Source organism: Montipora foliosa, chromosome 4, assembly GCF_036669935.1.
Source record: "Montipora foliosa isolate CH-2021 chromosome 4, ASM3666993v2, whole genome shotgun sequence".
Lineage (NCBI taxonomy): Eukaryota > Metazoa > Cnidaria > Anthozoa > Scleractinia > Acroporidae > Montipora > Montipora foliosa.
Window position 1 is genome coordinate 23415599 of NC_090872.1, and position 15000 is coordinate 23430598.

At 40.5% G+C, this 15000-nt stretch overlaps 1 protein-coding gene and 1 pseudogene across 1 annotated transcript in view; one reads left to right on the top strand and one right to left on the bottom strand.

Moving 5' to 3' along the window:
* The window catches only part of LOC138000343 (uncharacterized), a 34997-nt gene that overhangs the window by 11297 nt on the left and 8700 nt on the right, over nucleotides 1-15000 (top strand). The window contains exons 3-5 of the mRNA XM_068846672.1: nucleotides 7560-7607; nucleotides 8614-8924; nucleotides 10991-11523. Of these exons, the coding sequence (XP_068702773.1) occupies nucleotides 7560-7607; nucleotides 8614-8924; nucleotides 10991-11523 (892 nt within the window). The remainder of the gene's footprint in view (nucleotides 1-7559; nucleotides 7608-8613; nucleotides 8925-10990; nucleotides 11524-15000) is intronic.
* LOC138000347 (craniofacial development protein 2-like) lies at nucleotides 1014-2990 on the bottom strand (annotated as a pseudogene).

Sequence of the window (15000 nt, forward strand, 5' to 3'; positions counted from 1 at the left end):
ACTTTACTGGAAATGCTTCTGTAATGGTGTTTCCAAGGATGATACTACATTCGAAGTTGTCATAGAACATCTTGATAAGGTTGATAATCTTGGGAGGTAATCCATATACTTGAAGGATCTTCCATAGACTCTCTCGGTGCACGCTATCGAGCGCCTTTTGGAAATCGATAAAGTTAATGCAAAGAGATGTGTTCCATTCGAGAGACTGTTCCAGGATATTTCGTAAAGCAAAGATCTGATCCATACAACCTCGTCCTCTTCTAAACCCAGCCTGTTCTTCTCTGAGTGTTGAATCGATAGCGTTTTCAATGCGCTTAAGCAGTATCCTGCAAAATATCTTACTTGATACAGAGAGTAGGGTACTTCCCCTCCAATTATCACAGTTGCCGAGATCGCCTTTCTTTGGAAGCGTGAATATAAGGCCTTTGGTCCAGTCATTTGGAATAACTTCTTGTTCCCAAATCTTTGAGAAGAGGTCCGTTAATAACCTAGATGCTGTATTAATGTCCGCTTTAAACAGCTCAGCTTGAAGTGAATCAATTCCTGGGGCTTTTTCGTTTTTCATGTTTTCAATTGCCGAGCGAACCTCTGCTGTGCCTGGGGGGCTGGTGCCTATATCAAGATATGATTCAGAAGGTGGTGGATCTGCTGGTTCCCCTGGGTCTGGCCGGTTAAGGACTTCTTCAAAGTGTTGCACCCACCTAGCAGCTTGCTCCCTTTCTGTTGTTATCATCTGTCCCTGCTTGTCTTTTACTGGCATGCTGTGATTGGTGAAGTTGCCACAAAGTTGCTTAGTGATCTTGTAAACTGTTCCAAAATCTTTCTTCTCTGCTGCTTCCTCAGCTTCGCTAGCCAGCTTCTTGATGAAGTTCCTCTTGTCCTTTCTTGCACTCCGCTTGACTTCTCTATCTCTGATTTTATACTCCTGCTGTGTTCGTTCAATCTGCCTTGACGATTTAGCATTCAACAACTTCTCCTTTGTCTTCCTCCTAACTTCTAATCTGGCCCAAGTTTCAGCTGATAACCATTTCTTGGTCTTCTTTTTCTTAAAGCCAACAGTTTTCTTTGCAGCATCAGCATACAGCTCCTTGAATCGATTCCACGAACACTCCACTGGGTCCTGATCTATTTCATCCTCAAGATCGGCGAGTGCAGCAAACCTGTTCTTAAGGACGTTCGCGCTAATTGCTTGTGCGCAACGTTACTGCGCAGGTAACGCGACTGTAAAATGTCACGCATTACTTCCAACAGTTGAGGTTTTAAAACCTTTGCAAAAACCGTGGACAATAAGGTCTTGCACAGCGTTGGATCAGAGAAGATCGTGATCAGTCAAAATCGATTTGAAATATTTATGAAAGTCAAGTGGACTACTGCACGACTGATATTCGCGAGGTTTTATCAGTTGTGCACCTACTTGGCACCTACATACATATTTTTCAAGCATCAGTTAAAATAACATGGCAACAAAAACGCCGCGGAAAAAATTCCAGGCCGGCAAAAGAATGGAACATTTATTTCCGAATCATCATGCAACTTTAAAGAGAAGTGAGCGGGAGGATGGAAAAGCTCTGGAAAAGGTAGCCGATCGAGTAGACTAGTGGCTGAAAGTTTGGAAAACTCGACGACGAACCGTTGCGTAAATTTAATGGGGCTGTTTCTTTTTAATGTTTTTATTACCCTACGAACTTAATTTCAAAGTGAATGCATGTTTTTAAAGTTCTTTTCCTTTACTTTCGTGAAAATTGAGCAGTATTTTCGTCCTCGTCCGCTTGAATAGTGCGGACCTGCGTGGAAACAATCAGCGATTGAATTTGACAAAAAAACACACTCCAGAGGATGAGCATGACGGCAATGGGGAGATATTATACAAAACACTAACCAAATGAAGATGACCCCTGCTTAAAACTTCGTTGCTATGCTCGAGAAAGGTTTTTTTTTGGTAAAAACCTTTCATCTCTCCAACGATCGATCCTCTCTTGGGTTCCAGTCCTTGCCCGACAGGTCACGCAAAAGCGTGACAAACGAACTTTTCCAAGAGCTTTGCAAAATCACATCGATTTTACTCGTTCAGATCATCGGTGACCCGTATTTTTTTAATCATGAATCAATTACTTTACTTACTATCTACAAAATATGATGAAATGAAAAAATTCTCACCGTAAGAAGTTATTTTTTTTTAACATTTTCTTTCCTTCTGCCATCGAATTCCGGTAGTGATTGCAACGGATAGAGCTTACGAAAACGCTCGTCGAGGATGAACTCTACTGTTTACCACATCCCTAGCGGCATACAATTATCTAAAAATCTCACTCCTAAAAACCTATGCACGGAAACCTTCACTCAAACAGCTTATTTTTATGATTTTCGATGAATGAGCAGATGAGTCTACATCTCGCTATTATGACCGATTTCTCGAAATTAAGGCATTTTTCCACTGCCATTTTCTCCGAAACAAAGCCGGTGACCCCCATTTTTTTTTTCATTTTTGGAGTAAGTACTTTATGACCTAACTCTAGACGAGAAATGAAGAAAATCTCACCGTAGGAAGATTTTGGCGCGAACGTCCTTAAGCTCAATGCTGAAGTTTCTTCTGACCTCTTGCGATTTCAATCGGTTGATGTCATACACTCTCCTGCGTTGTTTATTGGAGTCTACAGCAATAAGCTTAAGCTTAATTTTGGCGAATAACATGTAGTGATCACTGCTTACATCTGCACCCCGATATACTTTTACATCCAGAAGGGATCTCCTCCACTTCTTGTCGGTTATTACGTGGTTGATCTGATTGATTGTACGACCATCGGGGGATTTCCAGGTCAGTTTGTGAATTATCTTGTGGGGGAAGATTGTACCCCCTATTATACAGTTATTGTTCAAACAAAAATCAACCAGCCTGTCTCCATTGTCATTAATACTCCCACAGCCATGCTCCCCACAGCAGCTTCGCAGTTGCTGTTGTCCAGGCCAACTTTAGCATTAATATCTCCCATTATCAGCAGCAAGTCATGTTGAGGGACTCTGGATACTTCATATTGGAGCTGTTCATACCATTCGTCTTTTACCTCATCCTCTGCCTCGTTAGTAGGGGCATAACATTGTATTATAGTAAGCTTACAATATTTGGAATGGAACCTTGCTCTGATGATTCTATCGCTGACAGGTTCCCATTCAATGAGGGTCTTTTCTATACTTCTGTCGATGATAAGGGCAACACCGTTTGCATGTGCATTTTCCTTCCCAGAAAACAAAATTGTAAAGCTATCACTTGTCTTCTTCCTTCCTGCGCCAATCCACCTACATTGACTAACACCAAGGATGTCCAGGTCATATCTTTCCATCTCCTTTGTAACCTTTGCCGTCTTACCAGTTTCAAACATTGTGCGGACGTTCCATGTCGCAAGTCGTACCATCGTTTTGGGCCCAAGAAAATTCCTCCTTGAGCTCATAGCTTCCCGTGATGGATTTCCACTAGGAGCTGTCATACTGCCAAGCTCTGGAGCTTGGCTTGAAATTTCCATAGGACTCTGCGGATTTGAATTCATAGTTGCGGTTTCTGTAACTTGATGGTTTTTACGGGGTGGGGTTGTTAGCCCCACGCCCAACCCCCAACCTGGAGGGCCAGTGGTTTTCTGTAGGCGTTTTCCTTCCCTTAGCACACAGGTTCCGGTTATGTAGAGACGCCGGACACTCGCCTCTCGCCCCTGTCACTCGGCTGCGGAAGCATTCCCAGGGGCTACGATGACGGGACGTGCGACACGCGACTTCAATGGCAGAGCCTATAATTTGACGGTAGGCATTTCTCAGCATTTGCGAGGAGAACATTGGTGGAACTCGTTAACTTCGCTGAGACCTGTTGCCAAAGCTTTGAGCCCCCATATCTTCCTAGTAGACACGCCAAATTTCATAGCGATTGATGGAAATGGCGGCATTCTACGAATCCTACGTGAATGGTGCTTGCAGGCGTCATTTTCAGCACGAATGCTGGAAAAGAGTTTTAAACAAAGCAATAGTTGCAACCTGAACTACAAGTCATAATAATAATAATAATAATAATAATAATAATAATAATGCTTTGTTTATATAGCGCTATTTCCTTTTAGCCCAATAGCGCTTTACAATAATTACAATCCAAAATAGGAAAATTTACAAGTAGCAGTAGGATGGATTTTTACAATTTTCAGGTAAAAACTATATTAAGACTATTTTAAGATATTAAAACTATATTTCCAGGTTAAAGACTATATTACATGCTAATCTAAGTTATACCACTTTTTTAAAAAGGTATGTTCTCGTATAGGTCTTAAAACTTGGTAACGAGCTACTCTGTCTCATAATGTCGGGGAGAGAGTTCCATAAACTGGGTGCTGCAAAAGAGAAACACCTATGGCCATAACTTACTAGCTTGACGGGTGGTATTTTTAGTCAATTTTTAGAGGAAGATCTCAGATTCCTAGTTGGTTCATAGGGCTCTAATAGTTCAGTAATGTAACTAGGAGCCTGGCCATTAAGCGCTTTATAGGTCAGAAGTAGTATCTTATAGTTAATGCGCTGGTTAACTGGAAGCCAGTGCAGTTGCTTTGGGACAGGCGTAATGTGGTCATATTTCTTGGTACGAGTAATAATGCGGGCCGCAGCATTCTGGACATTTTGTAAGCTATCCATTAGAAAGGTGGGTAGCCTATAAAATGGCGAGTTGGCGCTATCAAGCTTAGAGGTAATGAATGCGTGAACCAGCTTTTCAGTATCTTCTGGAGATAAACAGTCTCTTATCTTACTAATGTTCCTGAGGTGGAAAAAACAGGCCTTGCAGGTATTGGTAACATGCTTATCTAAAGACATGTGCTCATCGAAGATAATTCCAATGTTCCTTGCAGTAGGGGATGGCTTGATCTGTTCACCAGACACATCGATGTATTCTATTGATGGGGGGGGGGGGGGGGGGGCGGGCCCTTAGGACCAGTAACTCCGTTTTTCCTCTGTTCAGTTTAAGCTTATTGCTTACCATCCACGAGTCGATTTCGGAAACACACGCTTCTATCTTAGCTATTGAACCGGCTTGTTCAGCGGTAGGGGGCTTAAATGAGAGATATAGCTGAGTGTCGTCGGCGTAGAGATGGTAGTTGAGTCCATGCCGTCTAATTATGTCCCCGATGGGCGACGTGTATAGCAAAGTACAGGATCGGCCCTAAAACTGATCCCTGGGGAACACCATACCGGAGTTCTTTCACTTTTGATTTGACTCCATCAATCATCACAAACTGCTTCCGATCTTGAATATAGGATCGGAACCATTTTAGCGCATTTCTTTTCACACCGTAGCGTTTTGACATTCTTTCCAGTAGCAACTCATGGTCGACGGTGTCGAACGCTGCAGACATGTCCAACAGCAGCAGGACAACGCATTCCTGACTATCTATTTCACAGAGAATATCATTTTGCACCTTCAAAAGAGCAGTCTCTGTGCTGTGAAAGCATTTATACACTGACTGAAAAGATTCCTCCAGATCATTATCACGTAGGTAATCACTCAATTGACAAGATACTGCCTTTTCAATTATCTTTGATAAAACCTTCAGATTTGAGATAGGTCTGAAATTTAGATAATCCTTAGAATCTAGGTTGTCCTTCTTCAGCTTCGGTTTAATCATTGCTTCCTTCAGTGTAGCGGGAATATATGCTGATTGGAGCGACATGTTAACCATGTTAGTGAGAAGAGTCGATTTGCATTCCTTGAGAATAGATGCTGGTATAGGGTCAAGATCACAAGATTTTTTACCGATTTTGTCCACAAAACGTGCAACCTCTCTTGCTGCCATCACTCTAAACTCTGCGAATTCGACATGACATGGCTGTTCATTTGCTCCGCAAGACTGGATAGTGGAGGTCATTTCATTGGATAGCTCCGTTCCAGTAACAACAACAAAGATTGAAATGCATTTGAGTTTAAAATGTATTCTGTTAAATATTTACGGCCATGTTTCTCCTGGTCAAAGGCAAAATTAAAGACAGCATAACTATTGTGGAAAAATATTAACATGACTGTTTCAAACAAGCCGCCAAGTGCACAATAGCCAACAATTATCGGCCACATTTTTGTCGCACTAACATCACACAATTTAGAATTCCCATGATCAGGGTTCAAAAATCTGGAACTCTCTTCCTGGAGCAATTAATAATTCATCTAGTTATCTGAACTTTAAGAAAAATATCTTAGGGTTTCTTTAAAAAAAAACTGAGTTAGTTATGCTGCACAAGCATTGCGTGAGCCTAATTAGATTAACGACAGGTATATCAGGGGGGCCCTCTTATAAGCGCGGTGGTTTCTTAGGGTCTCCTCACCACAATTCTTGTAACATCTATCCTTTTTTTTATTAATGACTTTATTACTACTATTATTGATTGTCGTTGTAATTCTATGAGTTGTGTGGCAAATAAACATTCATTCATTCATTCATTGTTCTTCTATTCAATTAATTATTTGTTAATTTATTTCTTAGCCACTTTCACTTGTTAGTATAGTCGTATTATTACATTGTAGTTAGTATCTTTTAATCTTGTTAAGCGCCATGAGCTGTTAGGATATGAGCCCTATATAAATACGATTATTATTATTATTATTATTATTATTATTATTATAAAGTTGTAAATTCGAGGATTCATCGTAGCTTAAATACTTTTCCTAAATCTTTTCTTCAATCCAGACTATGTTGCTGCTACGCTCGCTTCGCAGGAATTTAAATTTTCAGGAACCCATCACTTCTTCCGAACTGAATTCTTGATCGGGCGTTTTGACAAACCTTGTTATTTTTAGGAACGTTTTTCCCACGAATGAGACTCCCGCGGGAGCCCGATGACCAATCACGAGAAACTTTCTCGACGTCATAGCGTCACCGAACCGGAACCTCCTTTCGGATAAAGTGGTCTAAAAAGAGATCGGTCCGTAAAAATTCCGTGACATAGGCTTAGTATGGGAGTTGTTCTCTCGTAGTCATGGGCCCCTGATATTTTATAATTGTTCTGTTTCCACACCTTACAATACTTCACATTATCTAAAACACTCTTATCAGTTCAAGAAAGTGTATTACACAAGAAAGGAAGAGAGGAGTAAAAAAAGGATATGCAACTCATTTAAACAAAATAAAGGGGAATTGATTCATAACCCATCATATCCCGTACAGGGACCGAGTGGATACAAATCCAAGAAATTGAGTAGAGAATATGTTGGATAAATTACGTTTGTGAAAGGGTGTTTGATATCTTTTTGGCAACTCCTTAATTTTCATTTTTTTTTTTTCATTTTGTTTCTATTTTTTTCTTTTCTTCTCCCCAATTGGTTGGCAACTCCAACATGGGCCAAAACATTGACATCGTTTGACCTGGCCTTCAAGTTCAAACCGATCAAACTAGTACTGGACGAGACAAATTGTGAGCCAACAAGTGCATGATACCTTTTTTTGTTCTTCAAAGAATCACGTAAATGCAAACCAGAGCCCATCAAATTGTTCTCTGTTTTGCAGGGTCGACCATTTTCTCATCCGCTTTCTGAATTTAATTTGCAGGCATACAAAATTGTCTTGGTCTTTCTGTTGATTCCTAACTTTGTCAATGTGAGTATGGTTTCTGTGCTGTTCCAGGAGTTATTAATATTCTGAAGTGTTACAGACATTGCCTGTAAATAACTTTATTGTCACGTGCGACCGTTATTGCCTGTTATTATTCATATAATAAGCTCAATTATGGACGCATTTTGATAATCAATAAGAAATCAAATGGACTTGCGCGTGCATTTCGTGAGTTATGGGCGAGAGTGATGTGCGATTTTGAGAACTTTCAAAACATTACTCGTGCCCATAAATCTCGAATAAGCTCATACGATTTCGTATATACATACTGAGTTTTACGACAATTTTTTAAGATAACCAACAACTAATAGTGATAGCATGCAGATAATCCCTATTTTTAAGGTCTCGGTAAAGGTAAACTCTTGTTTTTGCGAATCTTGAATCGGTATGCTGTAAAATATATTTTCCCGTCATAATCTGCACGAGAAAAATGATGGACGAATCATGTCAATCACACGTGAAAGGATTGGGTGTCAATTGATAGCGTTCACCCGCGATCTTCTACCTTAGCACGAGCCCGAACCCTGATTGACTTAGCATAGTTGGCTTTCGAATATGGGGCGGAGTTATTCAGAAAGAACGTGGATTGCACCCGAAATATTTAAGCTCGATTTTCTAAGGGCTTAGGACGCTTTCCATTTGACAGAACTGACCGGCCAAACCAGAAAACTTATTCAAATATTCAAATAATTCAAATAATCCAATCTATTAGCTTTAATATGATATATAGTTTGATCCTATACAAAAATTAGGGCGAGACAATTTTATTTTTCCGTGGAAACTTCATTTTCCTTTACCCAGACCTTAAGCAAAGCGTAAGACAACAGCAACGAAAGACAAAAAATGTGTATATTAAACGTAAAAAAATCACTTTTTGCTGCGTTTCATGTGCTTGCATTTGTACTTCTTACGCACCCCCTTCGTCTCCCTTTCACTACGTTTCCATGAGAATTAAGACCTTTAACTTTCTGTCTTATTTTACATCGTTTAGGCAAATTACACTTGCAGTGATACTCAACTCACTGTAGACTTTGGGGATGGCACATTTGTATGTGAGGATTGTCCGAGGTGTGCTGCAGGTCTGGGACTTTCCCACAAGTGTGGAGACCATATACTATTAGATGCACAGGCGAGTTTATTAATAACCTGCGAAAATTGCCTGCCTGGGAAATCGTACTCTAGCAAAGATGATATCTCGCAATGCAAGGAGTGTGATTCCTGCATGAAAGGTCAGGAAGTTGTCCATCCATGCGATGAAACATCGAATGCTCAGTGTGGAAAATCATGTGTCGACCCCAACAGGTACAGATGTAATCAATGGAATATATTCCTTTTCTCGTCAGTAGGGTGTAACCAAGAACGCACAACTTTCATACTAGCTCTATGTCACGGACGTTTTACAGAGAAAAATATTGTTTACACCTGTCTTTTTTAAAAAAGATTTTCAGACCGCGTGTTTTTGAATTCCACGGGAAAAAAATCAATAATTATTATGCAAGGGTCATCATCATTGGCTGTTTTCGGGGGAAACTCAACCTATAAATGACTCGGGTCTCTGAAAACGCCGTTAAACATGTTTATCGAAGTTATAGACTGCTGTAAGTTGGAAGTGGCATATTGAAATGTATCTCGACTTGGATGCGTTCTAAATTCCATGTGGCCAATTGAATGGTACATTCCAGCTGCCCAAACCTGACCCAAGCTACCGCTGGTTCAAATGAGTTTTCAATCAATCAGAGTGTCACGTGCAAAAAAAAAGTTTGGTCAAATGGAACGCGACTTTTCTGTCCGATCAATTGCAACAGACAGTCGGCGACGCCTATTTCCCTTTCGTAAACGGTCGTTGCCGGTGGATACCATTTTTTAGCTCTGAATTACACTCATTAGATCTAAGAACTCAAAAGGTTGCGGTTACTGGGAGTTGTGTCTCGCTGGTCATATGAGTTAGGGTTCGGGTTAGGGTTCTGTTTAGGGTGAGGGCTAAAAACCCGAGTTCGAGTTTTGAAACTTTCAGACTCTTTTTTTCCTCCAGTTTTTCTTTTATAAATGTTTTTTTTTTCTTTTTTGTCTTAATTTTTGTTAATATTTTTTCTTAGTTTGTTTCTTTTAATTTTCTTTGAAGTGAATTGTGTAGCCGACCGTTATAAATGGCATCGACCGTTTCAAATGGCAACGACCGTTCTGAGAAATGGCAACGACCGTTTACGAAAGGAAAATTTGCGTCGGCGACACCTACGAAAGTGATTCCGAAAGAAATATTTTGGACAGACAAAACAGGAATGGACCGTTCCATTTGACTTTCAACCAACAGGAATCTCCGGAAACTTTGTTCGATTGGAAAGCGTCCATAATTCCTTAGCTTTTGCTCGTCGCTGAAAGCAACAGCACGTGATCAGTGCATGATTAAAGAGAGGTGTGATCTTCGGCATTTACGTCAATTTTTCAGGAACTTCGAAACACGTTAATGCTCAGTAAGCGGGCTTCTAAATACAGAGATTGGGTTCTTGTGGTACCGTTTGTTTTTTGTTTCGCTGTGATTGTTAAAAAACGAACAAAACAAAGCAAACAAACAACAAACAAATTCACGCCCGGTCCCATTCGACCAGAAGTTTTAAAATTCCATCTTTTCAAGACATAATACGAATAAACAACATTTTTCGGTTGGCCACTCGAAACCAATCATGTTAAGGTCTACTGTCCCAAAACTGAGTAAACTGCGATTGCAGGCGAAGAGGAATAAACTTTGCGGTTGTCCCAGATTTCTGGAACTGCAAGACCACTTTGCAAGGTATACCAAATTTCCAAACTTTTTTCCAGAATATTTCCGTTTCATACGAATCCTTACCCAATTTTCCTAATGGAAAGCTCCCAAGAGTCTTGTTGTTTCCCTTTACTTTGTCTTCGTCTACGTCCCTTTATTTCGTCTACTCTAGGGAAAACAAATCTAGTCATGAGTGTGCATCAATTTATTTCGATGTCATATACAACTTACAGCATAGTGATTCCAACAAAGTGACACATTATGGGATGATTGAAGTCTCTATTGGACGACGGGTGACGTTGTCTTGTCGGCTAGCTAGAATTGTGCGCGAAGAACCTGAGCAAATAAAAAAAGCATAAATATTTTGAATGCTGATAAAAAATAATATCCATGGAACCGGATATCTTTCTATAGTTTGCTCGTACTAACTAACGTTACAAACACATTGGAATTTACAGTACAACATATTATACAGTAAAAAGTTCTTTTCTGAAGATTACTATGGTAACATAACGTAATGCAAGCTCATCGCTTAGTACATCAGAATGTCCTATTTATTTTTTAACAAAAAAATACCCATTTCATTTTCTAAATACAACTATCGTAGGTATTTTGACGACGAAAGAGGCTGCCTCAACTGTTCTTGTTGCGGTGATGGCAATAATACAGTAGAAGAAGAATGTAAAAGAAAATTGGGAGCAGGATCAAACATGATCTGTTCGTTTAACAGTAGCGCCACTGGGTGTGAATTTATCACGCCATCGCCGCAGACAATGACCACCATCATTCAAGATGATACGTCTAAGCAAAATGAGCGGATAAACGATTCCGAGTCCACGCCATCGCCCGAAACAGGAGTCGGGATCACTCGAGATGAGTTTTCTAAGCAGCCTACAAGCATTTATTACCAATTTGAAATTACGCGGATAATAGATGACAAGCCTACTATAATTGAGTCAGTGAGCATATCCTCGTTGGTGTTACTTGGGATCGTTATGGTAACTCTTGTTGTGGCAACTCTTGTTTATCTTTTCCGTCGCGGTTTGATGCAACGATGCTGTATGTGTAGGATGAGTAGAGCGCCATATCCGGGTCTGGATACGCGAGATCCCGGCGATTTGTTTCGAATGGAGCCAATAGGTATGGTGACACATTTTGTCTTTATGATGAAGGGTTTAAGTCGGACAGTTAGGCTCGAAGATCCTTTGGTCATTTAAACTACGATCTTCTGAACTTCAAATGTCGTATGCAGTTACACTGATTCCGACTCTTACTCTACCAATTCTCAGTTTATAAAAAACATTGAAGTGGACATACATCGCTTACACAAGCATAGTCTCCCGAGAATTTAAGGGTCCGCCCAATTCCCCGAAATTCTGGATCTGCCCAAGAATATTGCTTATTTAAGAAATCTTTGGAAGTCCAGTAGTCTCAGTTCATTCCTATCAAATGTACAAGACAAATCGTTTCTTTGTTTTCCCTCAAAAATGTCTTTGTCCACTTCTTCGAAAAATGCATGGCTACCATCATTTTTTAATTAATATCCCAATAATTAAAAAATTAAGCAGGACTTATCTGGAAGTCGAAGTTTGATTGAGATTCTTCTACGTCATCTTAGGCTTGAGGGATCAGGTGAAATTGCAGTGCGCATGCGTTCTTCAGTCTTCAAAGGAGTATGGCCTGTATTTATCATATGACGATAACACAGGAAGGGATCTCTTCTAGGGTGGGCATCTGGTCCTCCAAGCCTATGATAACGTAGGAGAATCTCAAACTTCGACTTCCAGGTAAGTCTTGTTTAATTTTTCTTAGCCTACGTCATCGGCTTGAGGGATCATGTGAGATTTTGAAGCCATGATAAATGCAGGGCTAGAAAATATCAATTCAACATAAAATTCTTTAATCTCAGCCCAACCTGGAAAGAACATCACATGAAATCTTATCACATGCTTGAGTACATTGATCAGTTAACTGTTAACAACGTCAACTTCACTAAAATGCTGCAGTCTCAATTCAGGCCTTATAAATTGCTTCTGCAAGAGTACTTTGGTGTTGAATAGGCACACAATAATGTTTAGTAAAAGTTTGCTTGGAGGACCATACTCCTGCCTGTGAAGCTGCTGAATCTAGTGGTGTCTATACCAGCTAGTTTAAGCATAGACATTATCCAGCGCCTAAAAGTACTAACACTGACAGCATGATAAGGCTTCTGGTATGCCAAAAACAACTGAGTTTCTTGCTCTCTTAATGACTGTGTTTTAGCTTGTTCTCTTAAGATAATGTGACAAAGTTTCAACCATACAAATTTTAGGGTTCTCAGGGAAAGAGCAAAGTCCAATGACTGGGGACTTGACAGACGGCCTACTTTTCCTACATCATGCAACTTCAATCTAACTTTTTCAATGACAGCACCCTCTGTGCTGATACTAGGGCAACTAGAGTGGCAGTTTTCATCGTGAGTTCCTTAAGCGAGAGATCTGTATTGTCTTTCCATTGTCGAAAATAGTCTATCACAACTTTAACATCCCAAGCAGTGGTATAATGAGACTTCTTTGGCCTCGAAATGTAAACCCCTCTCATAAACCGACAAATGAAAGGATGATTTCCAACTGAACATGTCCTACCACACTCAAGTGAGGATAAAGCACAGCGAGCAGTGTTAAGAGAACTGTATCCTAGCCCATAAACACATTATGACAGAAATGTCATGCGAATCAATGTTCCTTTCACTGCAGAATGATGACCACTTGTTAAGATAGACGCCGTACTGGTGTTGGGTGGATTTCCGCCAGGGCTGCAACATGACTCCTCTAGCTTCCTCTGGAATTCCTTTTGCCTCAAGGTATTTTTGGATACAAAACATGCCATCGGTTTCATTTTCTTCCATAGTGGGTGATTTCATTGGAAATGTGGCAGTCTTAACAGGTTCTCCTTCCGCAGTAACAGCCTTGGCAGTTGAATCAGCCTGAACATTATCCAGGGGTAAAATGCATATGTCTGAGTGTGCCACATGGGTACAATGATCACTCACTTCCTTGTCTGTTGTGATCTTCTGTAACCATCTGGGAATGAGAGAAAAAGGGGGGAGACAGAATGCATAAAATGGCTTCCCGTCCCATAGTATTGAAAAAGCATCCACAACAGTTGCATCAGGGTCTGGTGTCCATGACACATAATCATCAATCTGTTTGTTTAACCTGAAAGCAAACAGCTTTTGGAAGACCTCTGGATTCATCATCCACTCCGTTGTATTCTGTTTCCGTGGCACATGAACTGAGCTAAGGAAATTATTTCTCTCCAAGGCAAATTGTCAAATGCTCTTTGCAATATCATTGATTTACTGCCTCCCATATTGTTTATGTAGAAGACAGTGGTTGTGTTATCTGACATTTTTGCACAATGAATGTAACGCAAAGAGGACTGCTTTGAATTCCAGCTCATTAATGTGCAAGCTTGCTGCCACAGGGGACCACCGACCACCTGTGATCTGTTTGTCTCTCACTGCCCCTAATCCTTGTTTTTGATGCATCTGTATTGATTGCAATATTTGGACTAGGTGGTGAGATTTTCCTGTCCGCATGGTGCATGGATATTATCAATCCACCATTGCAATTCCAGTTTAACTGATGTACTCAGTTCCCTTTTTGCACCAAAATCACCCTGTGTCGAGGATAAAGGGGTTAGTAGTCAACTTCCTCCAGTTGTGCATAAACTCTTTCAATCTACCTGCTTTGAATTGAGCAGTGCCTATGAGGGGAAAACTGTCCCCCTTAAAATATGTCAAGGGTGAGTGTCTCACCTCATCTGTGGTTTGCATATTCACTGGAGGTGCAGTTAAGTCTTTGGCTCCTTGTTCTTCCCTCCCCCTTTTTGTCGCTTCTGATATGGGTTGCTGTAGAGATAGGGGCGCTTTCCTAAAAAAGGACGCTGTGAATAGCCGTGTCGCTGGGGCTGCGATCGTGAACTACGACCTCTGAACCTCTGTGAGCCACAACTCTTGAAGTGGCGCTGTCTGGAGAATAAACTCTGCTGCACCATAGCTTTTCGTATGGACTTTATTGGTTTTCTTTATTTCCTCTAGTCACCACCAAAGAGGAATTGGTTTATGGGAACATGTAATCCTCATTAAAGTCAGGCTTGATACACTCTCTGCGGCAAGCATTTATTTCATAGTTGGCGAAGCTCATTGTTTCGCTTGCATCCATGCCATTATTGAATATTGATCTTTCTGAATGGCATCTATACCATGACCAGATGATTAGGTCATGTCTGGCAGCTTGTCTTTCATGTTCAATGCCTTGTCTAGCCGTTTTGCCAGAATTGTGACTGACTTGACAACATACGCCTGGACAACTTGAGCCCTAGAGTCAAAAGACCTGGTCTGTGGTCTGAGCCTATGCCAAATATTAATGAGCTTATCTGCTTTAGTTTTGACTAATGACAGTTAGCGAGTCGAATTATAAGACCCAACTTCTCCTTACGTTTCTCTTATCAGGCTTTCCCGTTTTAAACATCAAATGATTAATCATTTGAGATAACTGTACATGTTCATCAATACCTGGATCAACCTTCTCCTGCATTTGCATTTTTTCTGCAATGGAGTAAAGCACTTTCTTT